General features: G+C 44.3%; 8 protein-coding genes across 8 annotated transcripts; 7 read left to right on the top strand and 1 right to left on the bottom strand.

Annotated features, from left to right (window-relative positions):
• Positions 1-2102: 2102 nt before the first annotated feature.
• On the top strand, positions 2103-4097 carry TRUGW13939_07563 (uncharacterized protein; the record flags this gene model as incomplete). Its single annotated transcript, XM_035490702.1, has 3 exons — positions 2103-2246; positions 2312-2398; positions 2466-4097. The coding sequence occupies 3 exons, from the start codon at positions 2103-2105 to the stop codon at positions 4095-4097; spliced, it is 1863 nt and encodes a 620-aa protein (XP_035346595.1).
• Positions 4098-7579: 3482 nt separating this feature from the next.
• On the top strand, positions 7580-8221 carry TRUGW13939_07562 (uncharacterized protein; the record flags this gene model as incomplete). Its single annotated transcript, XM_035490701.1, has 1 exon — positions 7580-8221. The coding sequence occupies one exon, from the start codon at positions 7580-7582 to the stop codon at positions 8219-8221; it is 642 nt and encodes a 213-aa protein (XP_035346594.1).
• Positions 8222-8366: 145 nt separating this feature from the next.
• TRUGW13939_07561 (uncharacterized protein) lies at positions 8367-9379 on the bottom strand (the record flags this gene model as incomplete). The annotated part of the gene is made up of 3 exons (XM_035490700.1): positions 8367-8986; positions 9055-9199; positions 9251-9379. The coding sequence occupies 3 exons, from the start codon at positions 9377-9379 to the stop codon at positions 8367-8369; spliced, it is 894 nt and encodes a 297-aa protein (XP_035346593.1).
• A 277-nt stretch (positions 9380-9656) lies between these two features.
• On the top strand, positions 9657-12517 carry TRUGW13939_07560 (uncharacterized protein; the record flags this gene model as incomplete). The annotated part of the gene is made up of 8 exons (XM_035490699.1): positions 9657-9741; positions 9801-10216; positions 10276-10458; positions 10513-10872; positions 10921-11461; positions 11512-11846; positions 11909-12086; positions 12165-12517. The coding sequence occupies 8 exons, from the start codon at positions 9657-9659 to the stop codon at positions 12515-12517; spliced, it is 2451 nt and encodes an 816-aa protein (XP_035346592.1).
• Positions 12518-13918: 1401 nt separating this feature from the next.
• TRUGW13939_07559 (uncharacterized protein) lies at positions 13919-15391 on the top strand (the record flags this gene model as incomplete). Its single annotated transcript, XM_035490698.1, has 1 exon — positions 13919-15391. The coding sequence occupies one exon, from the start codon at positions 13919-13921 to the stop codon at positions 15389-15391; it is 1473 nt and encodes a 490-aa protein (XP_035346591.1).
• Positions 15392-16365: 974 nt separating this feature from the next.
• TRUGW13939_07558 (uncharacterized protein) lies at positions 16366-18587 on the top strand (the record flags this gene model as incomplete). The annotated part of the gene is made up of 6 exons (XM_035490697.1): positions 16366-16406; positions 16650-16958; positions 17012-17449; positions 17519-17784; positions 17841-18368; positions 18433-18587. The coding sequence occupies 6 exons, from the start codon at positions 16366-16368 to the stop codon at positions 18585-18587; spliced, it is 1737 nt and encodes a 578-aa protein (XP_035346590.1).
• A 2829-nt stretch (positions 18588-21416) lies between these two features.
• Positions 21417-22859, top strand: TRUGW13939_07557 (uncharacterized protein; the record flags this gene model as incomplete). Its single annotated transcript, XM_035490696.1, has 3 exons — positions 21417-21564; positions 21828-22517; positions 22540-22859. The coding sequence occupies 3 exons, from the start codon at positions 21417-21419 to the stop codon at positions 22857-22859; spliced, it is 1158 nt and encodes a 385-aa protein (XP_035346589.1).
• A 924-nt stretch (positions 22860-23783) lies between these two features.
• TRUGW13939_07556 (uncharacterized protein) lies at positions 23784-24455 on the top strand (the record flags this gene model as incomplete). Its single annotated transcript, XM_035490695.1, has 4 exons — positions 23784-23869; positions 23923-23960; positions 24022-24161; positions 24225-24455. 4 exons carry the CDS (start codon positions 23784-23786, stop codon positions 24453-24455), a joined length of 495 nt encoding a protein of 164 aa, XP_035346588.1.
• Between the last annotated feature and the right edge of the window lie 112 nt (positions 24456-24567).

The following is a 24567-nucleotide window of genomic DNA, read 5'->3' as shown; positions in this document are numbered from 1 at the left end:
TATTTAGCGTGCTTTGATCACTGTTATAGGTGAGACAAACGCACGCCTTGAGATCTCTTTTATTGCCCAAAAAATGAGTTGTGGTTTAATTGCCTTCCCAGTACTTCTCACAGCCTCCCAATATTTGTTCTCATCTTTCCTCATATGTGACACATAGGCAGAACCTTCGAACTTTTCCATTCGAACATAAAATCCATTTGATTTGGCTTCGTTTGCGTGGCTTTCGACATCCTTGTAGTTAACCAGACCGTCGGTCTTACTGTAAATATACGTTCGGCGCAACTCGACTTGGCGCTTTGTATCATTATGGGCCTTGCCCCAAACCGACGGCCAGTCCATCGTCATCCCAGTAGCAACCATGAACGGCAATGAGCAGCTCACCAAGTATATAAGCGGCGCCGCAAAGACCTCCTGGAGGGAGAACAGGCCCAGACTTAGAAAAACAACATATCCATCAAAGCTATATACGGATGGAGAGGAGTCGAAAATGGTGACGTGTGGTGGTTGAATGGGATTGTCGCCTTCCACGGCTGATAAAGCGTACGCGCCATATAAATCCGCAATGCTTTAAGATCCGCCGTTGGAAAAGATGTGGATAAGTAACTCCGGAGATGACGATGCTAGTGTTGTTAGAGCGGCTTTAATGACCGAGATTGCCGGATGGACGGCGTTGACAATATTGCGGGGTTTAAAAAACATCTTTGAGGTGCTCTTGACAAGTAGTATTTGTGCATTAGTGTGCATTATGGTATAGTGCCTCGTAATTGACGACGTACTTGGCGATGTGCTCATCTCTCGCGTCTGTCCACGAGGCGACGATTATTAGTTTCGGAGATGAGGGGCTGCTTTTTGAAAGTCCCGTCTCCTCTGGCCGGTAAATGAAAACAACTGGCGAAAGTCTTTCCATAAAAAATAGCGGCATCTCCTAACGCGTAGGTGCCGTATTGGAGGCCATACTGTTTGCTTGAGTGCGTTTCAGAGCGACACTATAATCGATAAGCATGCCCGGAACACAAGTCACAACAAAGAACTTTTCCGATAAGACTTGTTGTACCTAAGAATGAATCGGCATAGTGTTATTGATTATACTCCCTGTCGATAGACGTATGACTGTTCTCAGAGCGTGTTAGCTCTCGTACACGCTAGTGTCTTCTCCATTTTCCCCGACCGGTTGCTATAAGCTCATTGGGTAGTTCAATGGTAGTTTCCGCCATTTCCTTGATTGTGTCCTAATTTTACATTACTGGAAAGTGTCCTCATATACCGTGGGCTTATTATCGATGCTATCTCGGAACTATTTGGCTATCCGCCGATCTACCAGGCAAACTCTTCCATGCTTATTGTTTTTGATGCCATTGCCATCTTTCCACTATTTATTTTATAATTGTACTAAACCATTGTTACTCACTGAGCGAGAGGCTTGTTTGCGTTTATTGGTCGGTGTCTTGTATCTACTTCAGGAAGGTCAGTTGAGGAAGAAAAGCCGCTACAGAACAAACAGTAGCTAGAACCAATCACCTTCTAAAACAAGACTAATAAATGAGGGGTAACTGCCCTGGGGAATTCTTGGCCGATTTATGTGGTATTATTTCGACTGAGGAAATTGTACGCTTAGCAAGGCCTTCATTCCATTAACTGTTGCATTTCCCTCCATGTGTAGAAGTCGAAATAATTAATCCACAAGCATAATTGAATCCGATCAAAATAAATCCAACATGAAAACAACCCGCCAACTACAGGTGCACAATAGGCCATCCCTGACAGCTTCACCAGTGTCCACGTAATCGGTCGAGTTACTGTTACAGCACTAGCCTACCAAGCTTTATTTGACTTTACGTCGTTGCCAATAGTTTAGCCATGCGGCAGTTCCCTGTGGATTGACTAATTTCGGCTTCTCAAGTCCGCGTGCGCCTTTTAGCACTGGCATTAGACTAAATCATAATACTAGCTAGTTAGTTACATCACAAGCATATGATCCCATCAGTGCTCAACGTGCACGATCGCCGCCGCTTTAAATAGCTGCTGGTTACTTTAAATTCTACTGCTCACCAAGGTCCTCAAAATCCTGGTCAAATCAAGTAGCGAAGCTTTACCCCAATAATATGAGACACACACTCATTTCGAACGCGGTCGTTTCGGGCCTGGCCATAGGTGCCCAGGCTTCTAGCTCGGCTCTCGTCAACCGCGATTTGGCGTCGGAGATCTGGGATGATATCAAGGAAGCAGCTACTTGCACAGGGTGCCAGGTATATCTCTGCTTGGTCAATTTCATGTGGTGGTTGCTAATCAAATAACGTTGGTGTCATGTCAGGTTATACTAGCAGCCCTGAAAGGTCTTTCTGATCTGGGAACAACCGTCTTGGTCGATACTCTGACCGAAGTGTGTAAACTTAGTGGAGTGAGTCTCATTCAGACCATTGAACTTGGAAATATACCATAGTCTCTAATTACCATTAAAATAAAAGGCGGAAGACGACGATGTCTGCGAAGGCATCATCTCCCGTGAAGGCCCCGTGCTGCAATACATCTTGTCCCAACTATCTCTTGGGTCAGAAACATCAGACGCTCTCTGCGCCAGCGCCTTTGGCCTCTGCTCCTATCCTGACGTTCGAAACTACACCCTCACATTCCCTTCTACCAAACCAGAACATAGTACGCGCCCGTCATCAAGTGGGCAAGCTCCAATTCAGGTCGTCCACTTCAGTGACACGCACGTTGATCTGTCCTATGAGACGGGCTCAAACTGGAACTGCACAAAGCCAATCTGCTGTCGTTCATTCGATTCTTCCGATGCACCTGGAAATACGACAACTCCGTGCGGCCCATATGGAAACACTAAATGTGATACACCGCTTAGTTTGGAGGAGAGCATGTTTGACTCTATCAAGAGTCTAAGTCCTGCTCCCGCCTTCTCCATTTACACTGGCGATGTTGTCGCCCACGATGTCTGGATTGTCGATGAAGATGAAGTACTTACTGATCTGAATGCGACGTATAATTTGATGGCAGAAGTTGGTACTGTCTACGCAGCTATCGGAAACCACGACACAGCACCATTAAATGATCTGCCGACATCCCAGGTGCCCAGCAAATATAGCGCCAACTGGACATACCAGGCACTGGCCACCAATTTCACTACTCTTAGCGGAGACTCGTCCATCATGTCGGTTGCTGAGAACTATGGGTCTTACTCATCTGTTTTCGCTGGTAGCCACGGAATAGACCTCAAAGTCATCTCCTACAATAGTATCTTCTATTATGTTGACAACTTTTACGCCTTCCTTGACCCCATGCCCTACGACCCAGATGGACAACTGGCCTGGTTGATCGACGAGCTCCAGGCAGCAGAAAGTGCGGGCCAGCGCGTCTGGCTCATTGCGCATGTTCCCACGGGCTCGTCTGATCATTTCCACGATTATTCTCACTATTTCGATCAGATTGTTCAGCGATATGATGCAACAATTGCTGCTCTGTTCTTTGGGCACACCCATACCGACCAGTTTCAAATTTCCTATTCTGACTACTCTAACCAAAACTCCGATACAGCAACGGCAATCGGATACATCATGCCTTCTCTGACTCCAACTTCTGGTCCACCAGCATACCGCGTATATGATATCGACCCGGTGACCTTTGGGGTACTCGACTTCACCGTCTACATCGCCAATATCAGTGATCCTGACTACCAAAATGGACCAACATGGGCAAAATACTATTCTGCCAAGGAAACATACGGCACCCTGTTGTCACCTGCAGTCACCGACTCATCTGCTGAATTGACCCCTGCGTTCTGGCACAATGTCACCACCGTTTTCGAGACCGATGACACCTCCTTCCAGGGGTACTGGGCTCGCCAGACTCGAGGCTATGATGTATCGAATTGCACCGATTCGTCGTGCAAAAACCAAACAATATGTGCCCTACGTGCAGCAGACGCTCAGTATAACTGTGTCGTGCCGACCGTTGGTTTCAATTTTGCGAAACGTGACGAAACTGACCAGGCTCATGTAAAGGCGCAGAAAGAGAAATGCGATGACACTGGCTTGGTCTCGCTACTAGGGAAGATTATCTCGAGCAGTCAAAATGTATCAAATTGATAAGGGAACCGATGGCCTGTTAATACGCTTTGAATCTTTGACACGGAGAATATATTTCTTGAGAGAAATTTAATTATACAAGTAATTATAAACGGTCTTTTATGGATATACCTATGTAAAGATTATATAATTAACGGCGACGTTCGCCCGGGTTGGATCACGTCCATCGCCCACGCCAAATGGGCTCTCCATGTGTCATCCAACAGGTCATATATTGCATACAGCATCGACTGACCCCAATTCCTCATCCACCACAGCCTTTTCCCTGGCCCATGATGTAACAAAACACAATAATGGCCCAATATAACCAATGCAAACGGTTTTCGTGCCTGCAACAGGTGCATATACGACGCTGATTTATTCATCCAACGCAAAACTATAGCCCAGTCGTGCGGGCTCGTTGCGGCAAGGTAAAATATCACATGAAGAGCGTTAATGGCTTGGGTGTATAAATCTCTCTCCAGGAGGGAATCAGTAGCCGTGATAATACTGTTTAGGTCGTGCAGCCGGCTCATGACTGAGGAAACCTCGGGGATATCGCCTGATTCTCTGATCTGACAAACTTCTCGTTCAAACTCTTCCTCTACGTCAGTAGCAGTACTAGCTCTAATTATCTCATGAAACTTCGCTTCTTCCTTGTTCATTTTCCAAAAAAATGATATTGGGAAGGTATGCCATAAGCCGCTCACATTACGAATGAGCAGTGCCATTTGCACAAACCGGTCAACTTCGTGTTGTTTGCCATTTTGCTCTCCGTAAACGATATCGGCCATGAGTGCCAGCTCGCAAATCAAGCTCAGACCCGAAAACGTGAAGACTGGGTTCATGTTCCCAGCATGCAAATCTTTTTCGCTAAGGCGAAACTTCGACATTCCCTTACACATTTCTTCGACAGCCATGTTGTGGTATTTATTACACATTGATCGGTCCCCAGATGAAGAAAAATGCAAAGACGCAAGGTGAAGTGCTGACACGCATAGCAACCCATACACAACATAATCGTGGGACTGGACGCACGCCGGAACCAAGTCGATCCAATGCCGTTCCATCGGACCTTGCAGTACTACTGTGTTCGAAGTGCTCGTAAAATAGTGGTGTAGGAGGTTTCTCTCGTTGCGACCAAGATAGGGGTGAGCGTTTAGGTGAAAAATATTGATTGGCGGCACTGGCACTGTGGGATGGATAAAATCACCACAATCTTGCTGAACCTCTTCGGGAAGTCTTGGCTTGGAACTGCGTTGATGGCGTCTATTTGGACAGCATTTTTTGGCCTTATAGTCTATAGCAGCCCCAGCGGACCGTCGATCAAACTTGATAGTTAATTGTGAAGCTGGAAGAGAAGCCAAAGTAGCCATGCTAGCCATAGTAGAGACGGCAAAAGCGTCTTGGAATTCGCATTTTATCCCTCGTTTAACACAAGGGCCACATGAATCTAGTTGTTCGTCGCACTAGTTTCACATTAGTTGAGATAGGATACATCCAGTTGAGGTTGGACACTTATGGGATGATTATACGATGGACTAGTCCTACCTTGATCTTTCTTTTTTTACATTGGGCGCAGCCGTGATGAGACTTTGCATGGCTCCTCCGTAAACCCGAGCCTGTCATAATGATGTGTGCCAGTTAATAACATTTCGTCTAAACATGCAAGCTTTTCAACTGGGATAATTCTGCTCGTGGTGATAAAGAAACGGGAAAAAGGAGCACCCCACTCACTACATTCTCGTAATCTATACCCAATGTGGTAATAATTAAAGGCCTAGGCAATTTCTAGATTAGGGCGTTCAAGATGAAACTCTAAATTGCTTACGAGAAAATCAGATTCATCCTGATGTTGGTTATAATTTTTATCTTGTAATAAGGACATACTATTTATCACTCTTGTCGATAAATGGCAGCCTTTACTGCCTTGCTCGCCGAAACATTTTCCAGGGCGTTCTGTGTTTGGTTCTTATGCGTAACGCATTCTGCCAAAGCAAACTTATCATGGTTGGTCTGAATGAGTTACGGGGGAGGATAATAACAAAACGGCGAAGCATTGGTAGATCTTATCAATCTAAGGTCCTTTTGAACGATGTCAAATGGCGATATCTGAACTTTGGTGGAACCGCCCATGTTTTCACCAGAAGATCCGATTGTTGTTACAGGTTATTAACTACGGAAATGTGTCAAATCTATCTACACTCCGCAAGTATTTAAACGGGTTTATAGTTCCTAGATTCAAAGCCATATATTTAAAGTCCAAATTTAATGACTTATCTTGAGTCTATTTTGCTATATCTAGCTTTGGAGCCTGTTTTCATCGCATGTTTCGTACAAGCATAACCAAGCCTCCATCAAACGATTGCCAAGGGCTGCTTAGGGTCCCCAACAACAATACCAACAGGGAAAAGGACGACCCTCTTGTTCTACCTCCAGGAACTATCTCTGAGCACTTTTCTGAGATCATCAAACTCTGTTGCAAAGTCTGGGGAGCGGACAATGTCCGCGTGATAGAGGCTGAAGACGATCTTGTCGAAATCACTTACAAACAACCAAACAAGACTCATGACATGCACCACCTGATCCACAAGAGATATTTCATGCGTCCTAATACTACCTAGCCACTAAAAGTACCTGAGATGCAAGAAATTATATGACTTTTTAACGAGTTCGAGGTACTTGTGTAACCGTTCTCTATCGGTGGAAACTGGATATTGGGGACCTGCTCCCCTTGTGGCAGAAAGAGTTTTCTTGGAGCTAGGAAAGCACATGAACAAAACACTATAGTTTAATACAGATGATGATTTTGCCCTCGTCGAGCCTGGTGTCACATATCAAGGATTATATGAATACCTAGAGAGACACAACCTCAAAGAAAAAGTCTGGATGGATGAAGATTGCCCCAACACTTTGCGCTAATGTTTATTAACTATATTTTACCCCAAATTTCCTGGCCTACTAGGTGCTTCTGTCACTGGAAACGCAGTTAAGAGAGGCGTGGGCCATACATCATATTGAGGTAGTCGCCATTGATTTTGCAATATGTGTTTCCGAACGTATACTATCGATATTGACTGTTCTGCGACTCTTACAACAAGTTGACTTTAAACGTAATGCCCAAACCTCCAATATTGATAGATTTTGCTTCTTTCGTACATATCGGGACATTCCCGCCCGGATTTGCGCCTTGTTAAGTCCAGCTAAGTCCGGCATTGCTCAAAAAGGAAAATGGTCAGCTGGACTGTCTTCTCCGATTCCTTTTTTTTTTCAGATTTAGACTCCTTTCATATGTTACGTATTTTGAGGCTATTTTTTTTAAACATTTTAAATCATCGTGCTCGAGTAAAATCTCCACACCTTTTAGTGCATACATCTAGGCAGCCGCTGCTTGCGCAGACTTGAATTGCAGGATAAATTAGGCCATACCCGATCTTCCCTCCTTCTTAGAAATTCTTGTTGGCAAGAGAGATAAAAAGAGAAAAAAATTAAGAGCAAAGAAAATGGTCACCGAGCTCGCTCTACTGCATCTCAGAAACGGCGAAGGGATCGACGCCGCTTCCAACTCCGCTGTGCATTCCAAGCTGCGTGAGGGCATTGCGGCACAGATATCGTATGCCAGTTATCCGGCGTATCTTTTCAGTCAAGTCGAGGATGCGTCTTACATCTATATCTTAGGCGGTTGGGCCTCGGTCGCTGCGCACATGGAAGACTGGATTCCGTCGAGAGCCAATCAGGAAATTCTCGGCTCCCTTGCTGATGCGGTCGAAGCTGTTTGGCTACAGCATATCGACATTTCTTCAACGGCCAGTAAAATTCCGATCGATGCACCGGTATTGGCTATTAGCCGTTACTTCATCCCCAGCCCCAAAAAATCCGGATATGAACAGGCGTTTTCCGAGACAAAGCATCACTTAGAAGAATACGTTGCACCTAGATCTCTCGAAGGAGGTTGGCGATTGGACTGTACAGATGAAGGAAAAGACGAGTTTGTTCTTTTCAGTGGATGGACCACAGTCGAGGACCATTTCAAGATTGCTGAATCGGACGGTTTCAAGGAATTTGGCCGGATCAAAGAATTCTTGGAGGGGGCTGAAATTAAGCATGCCATACGGTGGGATAGCTTTGATTCTAGTGTACAGTAATATGGATAGGGCTGAAAGTATTAGGACTTTTTTGTTATGCTCATAAACGCTTTATGCGAAGACTATCAATGGCCCCTTTTCACTCTCCTTACTATACCGGTACCATAACTGTCAACTACTGTCTCTTGCTAAAAGCACAAATAACCTAAACACCTTTTTGAAACGTTTTTCCGCCAGCCGCAACATCCAACATCAGCGCTTCTTTCAACCCTACAACATTAAAAAGGTCCCTCGGGCTACCCTCGGACGCCGGAGGAGCCCCGTCCGCCTTCAGCTTCTTCACAGCCGCAGAGACTGCAGTATGCACACTCGAAAGAGCCAGACCAGGGAATATTATGAGTCTAAACCCCAGTTCCTGAGCCTCCTTGACTGACAAGTCTGGCGATACGCCTCCGGGCACTGCGTTGAAAAGAACAGGTGTCGGACTTAAGTCCTGGCAAGCCTGTCGCGCTTGTTCCTTTGACGTGACGCCTTCTAGAAAGGCGACATCGGCACCTAGGTCAATTGCATGTTTCAATCTAGAGACAGCTTCTTCATATCCAAGAGTTTCCAAGGCATCTGTACGCGCAATTAGGACGATATCGCCACCTGATTTCTGGCGTGCGTTGACTGCAGCGCGAATTCGTGCGAGAAACTCTTCTTCCTCAACGAGCTGCTTATTACGCAGATGTCCACAGCGCTTGTTAGTAACTTGGTCTTCCAAGTGAAGAGCAGCCACGCCTCCGCGGATATATTCAGTAACTGTACGATTGACCATAATGGAGCCTGTTATACGTGAGTATGATTATGGCATAGGGTGTCTCGTGGGTACGGGACTGGAGTATTTATCTTACCACCAAACCCTGTATCCGCATCGGCAATAAGTGGAACTTTTGGATCCAGACCAGCAATCATTTGTGCATTTTCGCGCATTTCATTCAGGGTGAGAATACCCAAGTCCGGCTGGCCAAGTTTGGATGCTGCTGTTCCTGCACCGGTCTGTAAATCCAATCAGACAGTTTCTAAATGGTATATCACCGTTCAACATACCATATACAAAGCATCGAAACCTTCATTCAAGGCGATTCTAGCTGTGAGGCCATCGAAGACACCGGGGCACACGATGATTTTATTCTGGTCTGCAAGAAGTTCGCGGAGTCTGGCAACGGCAGGAGCCATACTTATATTCCGTTCTTCTTTATATTAAGTTTCAGAATTATTTAAAAGAAATTAAATGACAATTTTGAAACCTCCAGATTAAAGATAACGATATTTTGTATTGATATATTGATGCTGGCTATTAAATCGGGCCGGAAACGGAGCGGAAACGGCCCGGCGAAGGACCGACGTAGCAAGGTATAATACCATCACTGCAAGTTGCTTCACTTGCCAGGGGCAACTGTCGAAGTATTTTAAAATACCTTTTCAATGAATTGAATTAGTCCAGAAAACAACCATGGCAGAATCCAAAGAATCCAGTCTTGTCCAAATCATCCAGCTCCTTGAGGAGACGAGAAATATACTTCTAGATGAGGCACACTGTAAGCTAATTTAATCACTCAAAAGTTCAAGTTCGGAAGGAAATTAAACAAGTTCACAGTAAAGACTATTTCGGAATCAACCCATATCCTTTCACAATTAAAGAACCTCGGCGAGATCCTTCAAACCGACGGCCACCAGCGCGAGGCAAACGCAGTGAATGACGTCTTAGTCATCTGTGAACAGCCAACTGACCTGGGCGGTCTGGGCTTGAACGATAAATCAAAAAATCTTACTCCTGATCACGACTCCGAGATTGTGTTTCTCGCCTCGGCCTGGTTGGAATCACTCAATTCCGCCGACAGGACCAAATTTCGCCCAGCACTACTGTCCACCCGCCCAGAAGGTCGTCGAGGAATGACACTGAGCGAGAAGATTTTTGCGCTGCATGACGTCAACCAGACCGGATTTTTATCCCCGGGGGATTTGATACGAGTTGATGTTGACTGGGTGATCGCGTCGGAAGCTTCGTGGAAGGTTTGCTTTTCTTATTATATGTAAAAGATGAATAGAGCTGACACAGATGTTACTCTTAGGGCATGGAGAAAACATACGACAGACTAGGACAACCAGGAATCTTCCGCAACGATCGCTTCTGGCTCGCGGGTGACCACGTCGTAGACCCGCGGATCACTAAAATGCCTCAGGTGAAAGCCCTCATCGATGCAAGTGAGAGAGCCAAGAAGGTATTCAAAATGACAGATTACCAGGGAATGAACGTTCGTGTACTCTCATTTAATATTTTGAAAAAAACAGAGCTAAACCACACCTAGTATACTATTCTTCATACCGAGTTCTATCGCGAACGAGCGCAGCCAGGCATGCTAATCATCGGTTCCGACTCACACACTTGCTCTTCCGGTGCCGTAGGCTGTCTATCCATTGGACTTGGTGCGGCGGATGTGACTATGCCTCTGGTCACTGGAGAGACGTGGTTCAAAGTGCCGGAGTCTGTCAACGTTCGACTGGTTGGACAGCCGAAACCCGGTATTGGCGGCAAGGATGTCATATTGTATATCCTGCAGCAACTGAAAAGGAACACAGTGGCATCAGAAAGGATTGTTGAGTATACCGGCCCAGGACTCAAATACCTTACCTCAGATGGCCGCTTTGCAATTGCCAATATGACCACAGTAAGTTCTTTACTCAATATCTAAGTTGGGAAACTTATATGATGATAGGAACTCGGAGGTATTACTGGTGTGTTTGTGCCAGATAAAATAACCGAGAGCTTTATACAAAAACGTCGACTTCCACGCCATAAGACATCTAGTGTCTATTTCCAACCAGATGAAGACGCCCAGTATACTGAAACATGCGTGATCGACCTCGGCAACGTGCATTCATTTATTGCCAAATATCCAAAGCCAGATGATGTCGTGCCGGTTCCTGAGTGTGAGGGGATGGAATTGGATGGATGTTTTATTGGTGCTTGTACCACTGCCGAAGAAGATTTAATACTTGCTGCAATGGTGCTAGAAGAAGGCCTCAAAAGAGGCCTACAACCAGTGAAGTCTGGTCACAGAAAGGTTGTTCCCGGCTCTTTGCCTATTCTACGCCGACTGCGTGAGCTTGGGCTGGCCGATATCTATGAACAAGCCGGATTTGAGATTGGCGTACCCGGATGCAGCTACTGTGTTGGTATGTCAGCCGATCAGGCAAAGCCAGGCGAAGTTTGGATATCGTCACAAAACCGAAATTTCGAGAACCGTATGGGCAAAGGTTCGATCTATCTAACCTCAAAAATAAAATTCTACTGACTTTGCAAATAGGATCGTTTGGAAGCCTCGGATCCGCGGCTACTGTGGCTGCTTCCTCCTTTGAGATGAGACTGAAGGATCCACATGAACTGCTGGCTTCTATTGACCTAGATAGGTGGGACTCCCTGAGAGGAGTTTCCAAGTTCTTGGAGGCTGGAAACTCTGAAAATGAGTTGAAATATGTCGAGCCGCATGTACATGCGACAATTGAATCAAACATTTCCCAGAAACAGAAAACAGAAAATGTTGCTGCAGCAGAGCCAACCAAAATTAATAGTCTCGGTGTTGGCGAAGAAACTTTGTCGGGCAAAGTCAATCGGCTAGGAGACTATATAGATACAGATGCAGTATGTCTACACGTCTAATTTTGGAGGCCAATATAGAACAGCTTGCTAACATATTAGTGAAGCTTGCACCGGCAGAGTTTCTCGTAAGGTCAACCGCAAATGAAGAGATTGGGCAGCATTGTCTCGAATATACACTCCCAGATTTCCGTCAACGAGTCAAGGATGGATTCAACATTGTTGTAGCCGGAACAGCCTTTGGGTGTGGTTCATCGCGTGAGCAAGCTGTCATGGCACTGCTAGGTACGTTGGCACCTAATTGCTAAAATTCAAAGATATTTGGTATAGGAAACAAACTAACCAAGCTATGCTATGAATAAGGATGTGGAGTTCAATGTGTTATTGCCAGGTCATTCGCTTTCATTTTCCAGCGCAACATGCCTAATCTAGGACTCCTGGGTATCACTGTATCGGACGAATCCTTCTACGAGGCCGCCGTTGATGGAGCCCAGATATCGATTGATCTGCATGCTAAAGTTATTGAAATCAGTGGAAAGAAAATAGGGTTTGAACTGAGTCAGATGGAGCATGAGCTTTTTGAGCATGGCGGAATTGCCTCTGCTTTCAACAAGTTTGGAAACAAATTGTTTGAGGCGATGACAACGCCAAAGAATCTTCCAGGGGTCAATCGACCAGAACCCCCAGCCGGTCCACATACCGAGCTACAATGGTAGTGATAGTAATGCGTATGCTCTATTCTGTTGTGTGCACTAATTATAAAAGGACACAAAAACATTATGAAAATATCTACTCCGTATACTCGTGTGTTATTCTCTAATTATCTAAGATTAACATTGTAAGATCAACCCCACGAGAGTACCCTATCTTAGGGCATGATCCGATGCCTGCCCCTCCTTTCGGAAGCTAGAATTTGAAGGGGGAACTAACCCAGCCGGTTTTTTCAAGTTTTAATGCTGCTGAGCGAGCTCGAGGCGTAAATGATTAAAGGCGAATCAGTCGGAAAAAATAATTTTGCAGGTGGGGAAGTGTCTCTCCTGACTCGGTATCCAAGGTAGCCGAATTCGGACTCCTAGGAGCATGGACTCTGGAGTACCAGCCGAGGGGCTTGTGACGGTCGACGCGGTGCGTATCCGTATACAGTGCTATAAACGGTTAACACGCATGTACAGCTAGTAGAACTGACCAGTCGAAGACGTTTCTTTACGGCTGAGCGGCATCTCATTGCCAATTTAAGGTATCCGAGATTTGCCCATTGCCGATCCTTCTCCACCATCTGGGGTGCAGACATCAAGCTAAGAACCTTTCAACATTATTTGTGTATAACATTATTGAGTGCAGCATTATACATTTAAATCAATGCTAGACCGTTAATCCGACGAATAGTTGGTTGCTTAACTCGGCGAGTCGTACGGTTGGAGAACGCCAAGCTAACATTCCAACCAACTGACATATCCAGATGTCGTGCCGGTGAGGAACCCTCCAGATGTCAACTCAACAGTACATACGTACTTCCAGAGTGGAATTTATCTGGATATCAACTTCAAAGTTGTATTGCAAGTGTTACTAGTGTTGCCCTGCTCTTAACTCTGTTCATTTCATAATATGAATCAATCAATACAGCTAAGCCTTAAAACAGTCGACGACGCTAGTCATTGTTACATTTAGTACGGTTGGTAATGACTCTCCACTGATCAACCCATTCTAATATTCATCTGCTATTCACGTTCACGAAGAAACGTGTACTCCGCTAAAAGTTCCTTGGTAAATGGGTCCTGTTGTAATCAAACTATTTATTAGTGTTGTTGCAGGTTATTTGACAATTGGACTGTAGCATGTTATTACTAGTAATAATAAATTCTTTTAAGAGCTACTTAGCTGTCCAATTGTTGTCGAAGAATTCCTGCCAAATACTATTTAGTGGAATTATTAATGCTCATCTATAATTCAGTTCTGATATTCACACCAAACCTCGGCATATCGTGACTCCTTTCTAACGTTGAAAATCCGTTGGCATCTGACACCTGGTGTCCCCTTTGTTCATTCGATTATATCTACATACAACTTCTTCCCTCTACAGGGAAAACCAATTTTCAAATTGGGACTTAGTCGCGGTCATGATTTTTTCTGGTTTATTGTTCGTTTTCCTAGCGGCAGCTCCATTGGGGGTTTCAGGACTGGCAGCAGGCCCTGCGGCTTGTGCGAACCTCACAGATTTCTTGACTAGTTCTAAGGTAGACAGCAACGAACTTAGTCTACAATATCTTGGGAGCCAGAAGGGCTACTGGAATGCTGTACAAAGCAGTTATGCCCCGTCATGTGTTGTCTACCCTACCTCTTCCCAGGACGTTTCCGTCGCACTGCAAGGGATTCGGGCAGCTGGCAGCCGGTTCGCTATTAAAGCTGGAGGGCACAACCCTAACACATTCTTTTCATCAGTCGATGCGGGAGTCTTGATTGACTTGGGTAGTATGACCAGTATGTTGTACAACGAAGACACGACATTGGCTACCTATGAACCAGGCAGCGTGTTTGGGGATTTGTATGACTATTACGCGAGATTCAACCGCACTGTGGTGGGAGCAAGATTGGCCGGTGTGGGAACTGGTCTCGCTCTCGGAGGAGGGCTGAGCTTTCTCTCACCTCAGTATGGGATGGCATGTGATGGCTTCCGAGAGCTTGAGGTAGTCTTGCCAAACGGCGACATCGTAACAGCATCTAACACGACCAACATCGACCTTTTCTTTGCTATGCGTGGTGGTGGTGGTAATGCTTATGGTGTGGTCACCAAGTACACCGTGCAAAGCCGTCCCATTGGCGAGTTCTATGCCGGTAACGTTATCTATCTGTTTAACCAAACTACCGCGGTTTCCGATGCGATTCAAAATTTTATTCAATATAACGAAGACCCGAAAGCGAGTATTATTGGCACATACGAAATGCTTCCCACACCAAGTTTCGGCCTGGATTTAGATCGAGCCGTTATTATGTTCCTTGTCTATGACGGTCCAGATGCCGGAGATGCATTCCAGAACTTCACCAATATCCCTCATCTTGTCAATACACTAGGAATCAAAACATACCCAGATGTGGTCAATATGCCCATCCCGATGTCTACAGAACTATCTCGCGGGGACAACATCTTTCGAGTTGGTGTTCATCGAATCGACGATGATACCTTCCAAACGGCACTATCCAATTGGCAAAACTGGGCTGAAAGTAACAAAGGCAGCTATGTTCTTAGTTCAATTGATTTCCAACCTATTCCAAAGAGTTTGACGGATGCCAGTAAAGCTCAAGGAGGGAATGCGATGCAGATGCCCGACGGACCATGGTACTGGGTGAACTATTTGATATCGACTGTTTCTGGCTTGTCTCAAACGGATTATGATGAAGCACAAGCAAAGTTCCGTGACATGGTGAAGAATACGACCAATGCCGAAGGGTTACCTCTCTTTATAAACGACGCCAATTATGATCAAAACCCTCTCTCGACATTTTCAACATACCCCAAACTACAAGGAATTAAAAAGAGATATGATCCGGATAACTTTTTTACGAACTACACGGGTGGCTGGTCATTTGACTGATTGCTCTCGCATCGCTATATGCATTCATGATGAATTTATAGGTAATGCCTATGTTTATAATAACGACATATTTCTAAACGGGAATATTGAATACGATAATTTCTATAAGAGACACCTCCAGAAGCCTATCTCAAGTACTCTTTAAGTATTATTACTTCTATTAAAATCATAATGTAATGACAACGAAGGTTTACACAACCGACCGTTAAGCGCAGTTGTTCATTAGATGCTAAGTAATGATCGTCCAAATGTTCCAATGTTCAATGTTCCTCAATTGATGTTTTTCAAACTATCGTGGAGGGTTTAAACAATCCAATGTTGTATTTGGTTAATCAACATTGAAGACAGTAGTACATGCAGAGTTGAATACCTAATTGCTTGATGTAGTTTGGCATAAACTACATGTAACCATCAATACATTATTTTTCCATATTCCGTACCATGAATTGACTAATCAATTAATACATGATATTTGTTAAACCAATAAAAAATATATCATAATTAAGGTCTAAGACCATGGCTATAACTTTTACTAACTTGAGAATCAGGATATATCAAAAAGTACATTCTCTGGGCTGTCGCAAAAGAAACCATATACCTTTGTGTAGAAATGTTCGAACGCTGATTGGACAGTTTATGAAGATGTGTGGTGGTTATGTCAGCATTGATCGGCTCATTGTGCACGTGAGCAGACATGAAAGCGCCAATCATAATTGAAAAGGTGGATCCACTTTCTCGGAGGTAATTCAGCGACTGATCAAAGAGCTGATAAAAAAGACCTCGCCATTGAGTACACACCTGCATGAGTCCTTGGCAATTTGCGAGAGCGTCAACATCCAAATGGAATCCGGCTGACGTAGGGCGTCGGTGAACTGGGCTGCTCGCTCCTACACTCTTCGGTTGGAACCTATTGCTAGAAGCGATGCCGCCGCGTCCGCGTCAGAGGGTGGCGACCTCGGACGTCGCCGGTCACAATGGTCGTCGTATTGCTTGTAGAAGTTGTCGACAGGCAAAGGTCTGTTATATTTAATTGATAGATGCAGGATAACCAGCCTTAACTAACATGTATCTAGATGCGTTGTGAATTATCCGCCGCGGGAGATGTCCCTTGCCGGAGATGCCATCGGCTGAAGCGAGAATGTACGGTAGACACCGAGTTTAAAAGAGTTAATAAGCATGAGTGAGCTGGCCTTTGAGTGATCTTTGAACATGCCCCTTTTCTCCAATCACAGCGACTCAGTCGCTAATCTTGTTCCAGGAAGCTCGAAGAACTTGAGCAGGAAATACAGAATCTCCGCTCGTCTATGGCGACGGCACCGGATCCATATGCCAATTCCCGGCTGTTCGAAGGAACTGATCTGCCTGTAAATGATTTCTCAGGGTCTCAGGGCACTAGCGTATTAAGCCCACAGATATCAGCGATGACCAACGAGCTTCCACCAGCCATACCAGCTATTTCATTTGCCGAGAAGTCGGAAACCCCAATCCAAACATTAAGTTCTGCTAGTTCAAGATCAATAGACGCCGTAACGCTTGATGGATCTCAGATCGACCAATGCTTTCACCTGTATGTACTGAATGAAGGAGCTGGAGACTCCGGCGATTTACTAATATTACCAGATTTTTTGGGAGATATCACCCATACATCCCATTTCTCAACCCAAAACTCTCACCCGAAGACTATTATAGCAGATCTCCTCTCCTTTTTTGGGTGATTATTTATGTTTCTTCCCGTCGGAGTCCTAATGATCCTGGATTGGAGGTCCGCTTAATTCCTTCCGTGAAGAGGCTACTATGGGAATGTATTTCCAATCCACCTCATACATGGGAGCTAGTGCAAGCAATCGTTTTAGTGTGTATGTGGCCTTTTCCTACATCATCTCTCTCAACCGACAACACCGTTATACTGGTTACAACGGCCCAAACAATGGCTATGCGACTTGGCTTGCATAGACCTGATGCAATTCGAGACTTCTCTCGAACAAATAGAAGACTAAGCCAAGAGGAGACTACAGAGTCATTGAAGACTTGGGCTGCCTGCTTTATTGCTATCCAGAAGTATACTCTTCTTTGGCCCTTCAAGGTCTAGTTCGTTTTATGGGTTTATTGGCTAAGGGATGACTGTAGCGTCGTATTTACCGACGGCCTGCCATTGGTCTCTTCCGACCATATGATTGACCGAATCTGTGATAATAGAACACCCGGACTCGTTCCAGAGCGATTAAGGGTGCAACTTGTCATGTCTAGATTTGTAGCACGCGTGTGTAGCGTAATGGCCGGGTCTGCGAAATTTCCGGCAAATGGGAAGTCGTCTGGAGAGAACCTGTCTCTCTTAGCACTTCTGGAGCAGGATTTTATAGATATGAGCGCGGCAATTTCGGACAAGCTCACACGTAAGCGCATCCACACCCTGCTCTTTGTATTTCTGGCTGACAATTGTCACGAACAGCGGAGACTAGCATCATGCTTGATGGAAGTCGTCTCCATCTATATGTTTTCTTTCTCCTCGAGTCTAGTGGATCTGATGTTCGCCGAAGAGCTCTTTTGCGAGCTTTCAACACAGCGACGACGCTGATTGCCAAAATGCGAGATCTAGACACAACACATGGTACCTTGGAGTATGGACACTTCGTCATGTTTCGCAGCCTCGCTCTGGCTGCGTCGTTTATCCTCAAAATCGGATATTCTAGTTACGCCCAGTATCTTGATTTCGAAACAGGAAAACATTCATTTTACACGGCAACTCAATTGATGAGGCGAACATCCATGGAAGACAATGATCTTCCGGGCCGGATGTCGAAAATTATGACACAACTATGGAGTGCGCAAGCTCGGATAGATCGATCGAGTGAGGAGCCAAGCTTGAAACTCAAGACTCGCTTGTCCGGCAGTCTGTTACATGACTTTTTGTGGAGCTGGAGGGAAACTTTTGGCGGGCAAGGCGATGGGGCAGTAGATGCACAGACTGGCGCTCTAGGTGAGTACATATTCAGTCATTATATTTCTTCAAGACAGGCCCTGTTAACATAATGATCTATTAGGCTCCTCTGAGAATGTCGTGAATGACGATAACCAAACCTTTCATTTCCCTTCAGAAATTGGAGATGACATGTTGCAGTTTGAGTATATGCTCGATTCTGAATTTCTATCCCTACTTCCATTTACTTTTGAGGGCAACATGTCTGTTGATCAGTAGCTTTACATGTATTATACGCCATTTCTCAGTCTAGGAATTATATCTCCTTGGATGTTACTGAACAACGACCAGGCTAAACATTTTAATAATAATAAATTATAAAAATCGAATACAAAAGATGTCATTCGCGTGTAGCTTCTTCTAGAAATCCCGATAAATGCATGTCTGAAGATGCTGCCCACCGACTTCTAAAATTTCCGTCCTTAGCAAGCACAAACCACACAAGTGTTAGAAGGATCAAAACCGTCATTTGAAAGGAAAATAATGATGCACTTGTAAAATTATTGACGATTAAAATGACTTTGTTGTGATGATTATCTAAGAAGAACGATTGGTCATTTTCTGTTATTTTCGGATGAAGTATGCAATGAATCGTAAACCGGGAAGATGTGTGTGTGTTAAGCCTGAAAGGCCTGGGCTTCTTGGTATAATCACATTTGTAAAGTGGATTGTATGAGAAGATGATGATATCTGAAACTAGAAGCCTTATGGTAGGAAATACAGACATACTGGCAGCCATGGCTAGCAATGGCTAGTAGAATCTATATATACTCTATACAGCCTATGGTTGCCTAATAGATGCTACTTTGACAAAAAAAAATACTGTCATTAGTGCGTAAACAAATAATAGCTATAATCCTAATAAACCATATGCGGGTATGTTCCTAAACTTTGGAATTTACAGACGAATTGGTTCTAAAACAGCTCAGAATTAGATAGAGACAGCGGATAGCTGAATAGCTAAGAAATTGTATAGAAATTGGCTTAGAAAATTACAATTGAGTTCGTAGATCAGCTCAGAAATCGATTTTAATGGGATGGAAAGGAAAAATAGATTAATTGCTAAGGAATTGCATAGTAAAATGCTCGAGGATATTTTTAAAGAGTATTAGATAAGATTTGATATCATCTAGCGGTTGGGGGTCATTAACTTTTCAAGTAAGATAGAAATGCGGGGGGGGGGGGGCGCTAATTCGCTAAGAACTTGTATGGAAAGTAGCTCAGAAGGATTACAATCAAGTTCGCGGGTCAGCTTGGAAATCAGTTCCAATGAGATAAAAAGAAAAAATAACTTTATTGCTAAGAAAATATATAGAAAAGAACTCAAAAGCATTCAAATAACATACAGAATAGCATTTGAATCGACTCGAAATACTTTAGAGGAGTTATAATTAACGGCTTTAACAAGATAAAAAAAGCTCGATAGATAATAAAATGTATAGAAAAAGGCTCAAAGATACTCAAACCAGCTTTGACGTTGTTAGTGGTTAGAGGTTATCAATTTTCAGATGCTTGAAGCGCAAGCAGAGTGAGTTGTTATCAAAGTATAGCTCAATGATATAAAAAAAACACAGTAAAGTACTAAAAATAGACATTGAAAATCTCAAAGAGTTGACTTAAATCCAGCAAATTTTTATAAAATTTTCAGGAACTAAGACGGTGCCTAATAAAGCGGGTCCGTTTACTCATGCACATAAAACTATTGCTACCTTGGTTGATAAAGTAGAGACGAATAAAGACAATTAAGCAAGCTTGGCATCAATCCAGCCCTTAAAATTTATATACTTTATATAATTAATTTGGCCAATTTATAGATATTGTCAGTTTGTTGTTTTGTCAGTGTGTTTTATCAACACCAAGATGGTACAGTTGTGCCGCTTTTGTGTGTCTTGTTTGGCGTCACGGTGCTAGAATGGAGCCCGCCTCAATTAATATTTTCTAGAGGTTGTCTACGTGTGAGGAATAGCGTACTTAGGACTAAGATTGAGTGAAATTCCTCGGTATAATCAGCAAGCCCCTAGTGCAATAGACCAAGGATGAAGAACAGAATCCGTATGCCTCATTTATAGTACGCTACGCGATAGAACAGCCACGAAGATCCCCTATTTTCTATATTGCAAGGTCTGTTATTGAAAATATTGTTACTACTCCAGGTACTGAATTGGATATAAGAAAGAGATAGACCTGCCTAAGGGACCAATGATCTTTTGGTGCAGCGGTCAACAGGTTATTATCAGCCGCTCTCCTCTTCAAATTCTTTGTCAAAACCCACCTTCATCTCATATTCTCACAAAAGAAGTTCGAACCCCAGAACGGATAGAATTTAAGACGCTCATGCCCTTTATACTGGGAAGTGGGATTCTACTACTTTCTGGCCAATGTCCACCCTCCCATGTTCAACTTCGACATACAGATGGAACACCATTGTGTAGGACGACACCACGGCCTACTCTTTCGACAGGGTGCTCTCGGAGTTGGAATTTAACAGACACGCCAATCAAACGACTAGTGTTGGACGAATGTCATACCGTGAAAAGAGAGGATGGCTCGATCCACAAGGCAGCGTATGCGGTACCACGTCGGGCAACTATTATGTTTTCCGGCACTGTACTCTCAAACAGATGGAATGATGTCGGAAATTCAGTGACACTCCAGCCCCAAGATCACCACATAACGACGAAAACCGTGCTTTATATACAAAGCAGCGGAGCTGGAAAGTCGCGTTTGGCAGATGAAGTAGAAAGTATTACCTGATGGTGATATATGTCATTCATGACTATCCAGAAACTATGACTTTCATCCCTGCGACGATCAAATCCTCCAGTTCTTAGTTTCGAAACCGTCATCTGAGGACGAACAGAAAATGTCACCAAAAAAGCCCATCAAAGAATGCTACAAGGACTCCAGAGAAAGGGCAACAACCATCTGGTCTCACGCTCAATGCGAAATGCACACCTATGACAAAGAAACAATGAAGCGCGTAAAGTTCAGATTTCGATTTTCAATATTAATGCTAGATTAAGCGCCTCTATCCTCCCAACGTCAAGCATGCGCAACAAAAAATCACACTGCAATGGCACTGTTCTCCACGAACAAAGAACCAAAATCGATCCACAGACCCAATGCCCGCCGCCTCTCAAGCTTGATGAGCCGCAAAGGCCGATTAACCAGGCCGCGATGGAAGAACATCTAGTACGTACGCACAGGCGAAACTGTTCAGGCAGAGGAAGATGGGCGTGTATCTAAGTCCAAAGAAAGTATTCCATTAGCAAGTTTTTTTTAAGTTGAAATGAAAATCTATCCTATCATAACTACTCCAATATTAGCTAGCTGTAAAATATGCTAAAATTTACGAATCTCGGCCAGCTCCTTTGAACATTGGAGGTGCCGTTATGTTGTCTCCGAATGCGCTCCGGATTCTTGACTACCTTCGGCTTTACGACACAGTGAAAACATAAGGCTACAACTTCACTACCCTGGAATACCGAGACCTGGACAGAAACCTCACTGAAACATATGCATTCGGAGGTAACGACGCATACGGATATGATGGGCTCCGTATCTACAGATACGTTCTCATCGACGAACTAGTCGCCGCATTGAAGGCCAAAAATGTCCCCGTCCAGTACGGGAAGAGGTTTTCGCACGTTGTCAAAGATACCCCCGAGAATGGCGTGACTTTTGCCTTTGCCGATGGCACAACTGAGTCGACCACAATTTTAGTTGGTGCCGATGGCATTCACTCTACCGTTCGTCGGTACCTCTACCCCGATCTGGAGACTAAGTTCATCGGGATGGCTGGCATCACTGCCACAGTCTCAAGGGAGCAGTTGAAATTGCCACCTAACTACCACATCCCTGTCACAATCACCTCTTCCCAGGGCGCATTTGGTATCGCTCCCCAGCAGGTTGACGGGTCTGAAGTATTGATTGGTAAACAGCAACGTGTTGCTGCACCGGATCAACCCGGTTGGGATCGTGAATTTGTGGCCGACAAACAGGGAGCCATTGAGTTTCTCCAATCAGACACGGGCCATTTCCCTGATTTTGTTCAAAATGCTGTTTCGTACATAGACCCTAATAAGGTTAACAAATGGCCTTTCTTCGTTGTTCCCAAGCTTGAGAAATGGGCCTCGGAAAACACGCCAGGTAATTATCCTTGGTGACGCAGCTCACGCTATCCCACCGTCTGCTGGGCAAGGTATCAACCAGGCCTTTGAAGATGTCTATATCCTTGCCCTGCTTTTGGGCCAAGCAAACCGGGTCAGCAGCCTGCGGGATGCACTGAGCTTCTGGCAGACATATCGCCAGGATCGTGTCGATAAGATCCTAGAGCTGAACAAACAGATTGATATCCGGCGGATGCCATCTAGCGACAATGTTGTTGGTGTGGATAGTGGTGTTGTCAGAGGGGATTTTGACCTTCGCTGGCTGTACAACCCGGATTTCAAGAAGATTGTTAATGACTGGGTTTCTGAACATGAGAAATAGATTACTTAAGGATTTACTGAGGTGGAATATTCCGACCAAGTGGGCAAGCCCTATAATTCCATCTCAGTAATGCAAGCGACATGAATTGGCAACACATACGGCCACGGGTAATTTCCAACTCTATTATTTTTGTAATGAAAAGAGGAATTTTTTCAAGGGGTCATTTACTCCCCAATCTGCATTATTGCAAGGCTTTATCATGAATGTGCCGTAAACGCAGTTACATAGTTATCCATAGTCCGGAAGTGAAGGTATGTTTGATGGTACGTAGTACAATGAAACAATAATAAGTTAAGTCACATATAGTTATGTACTACCGGGCCTAAGACCAACTGACTAAGACCAACTATGTCCTATAAATTTTTGAAAGATAACAAACAATAACTTCAATCGTTGTCGTGGAAGACTGGAGGGCTACGAGTGCTGATTGAACCTTTGACCAAAGTTGACCCTAAACTGGTTTTTAACACAGTTTACATGTTCCAAGAAATTTACACACTTGCGCATGAAAAGCCACATTTTATACCTGTATTTACTATAGTTCATCGCAAAATATCGCCCGATCGGCGTGATAAACTCTGCATGGCCCAATGAAACTCGGGAAGACACAAAAGCACGCCATGAGCAGTCGGGATGCTACCACTACGCCGGTTTTCTATTGACGTGGCGTCCAAACCATCATATGTAGTCCTACAGTGGTTAGACATGCAGATGATGCAATCAATGGTCTATGAGGGGGAAGTCGAAGAAGCGGGGGTTGTCATGAACTCTTTATAATAGCCTGTGAACACGCCCCCTTGATGGTTGTTTTCTTTGATTCCTACAAGGTCCTCGCTTACTATTCTTTTTTCCTATCGAATAATATTACCGAATTAAGTAATTTGTTGATAACTTGTTGGAAATCAAATCCACACATACAGCAACATGTCTGTAGCACAAGAGTTTGAAGCAGCCAACGCCAACTACGCCGGCGGTTTTACCAAAGGCAGTCTAGCTCTTCCTCCAGCTCGGTAATTGAATCTCGCAAAATGATCAAGTCACGGAGTACTGACTCGATGAACAGAAAGGTGGCGGTTGTAGCTTGCATGGATGCTCGCTTGGGTACGTCGAGGTGACCGGATTTCATACTATTTACTATTGCGACTAACCCACAGTCAATTAGACACTGCCAGGGCCCTTGGTCTCGAAGAAGGCGATGCCCATGTTATTCGCAACGCTGGTGGTCGCGTCACCGATGCCCTCCGCAGCATTGTTATTTCGCAGCAACTGCTAGGAACTCGTGAAATCGTCATTATTCACCATGTATGCCAATTTTATTTTATTTTCATTTTTCACCATTGTCAAATTTACTGACCATATAATCAGACTGACTGCGGCATGCTCACCTTCTCGGATGAATCCATCCGTGACAAAATCAAGAGCGATTTGAAACAAAATGCAGACCATATCGCGTTTCTGCCGTTCAACGACCTCAAGCAAAGCGTCATTGATGATATTCAAATTATCAAGGATAGTCCACTTGTGTTGGACGTGCCGATTACGGGATATGTATACGAGGTTGAGACGGGCAAGATTGTCAAGGTTGGAAGCTCTTGAGGGGTTAAACAGCCATTCTTGCCGGCTGAAAAGGCTCTCTACTATAATACCATTTTGTTTGTTTCTATGCTAATTGCCTTGCGTGTTTTAATGATAACCATCAATCAATGCA

The sequence above is a fragment of the Talaromyces rugulosus genome, chromosome IV (assembly GCF_013368755.1).
Source record: "Talaromyces rugulosus chromosome IV, complete sequence".
Taxonomy (NCBI): Eukaryota; Fungi; Ascomycota; class Eurotiomycetes; order Eurotiales; family Trichocomaceae; genus Talaromyces; species Talaromyces rugulosus.
The sequence above is the reverse complement of the archived record's forward strand: the minus strand, read 5'-3'. Positions and strand labels throughout refer to the sequence as shown.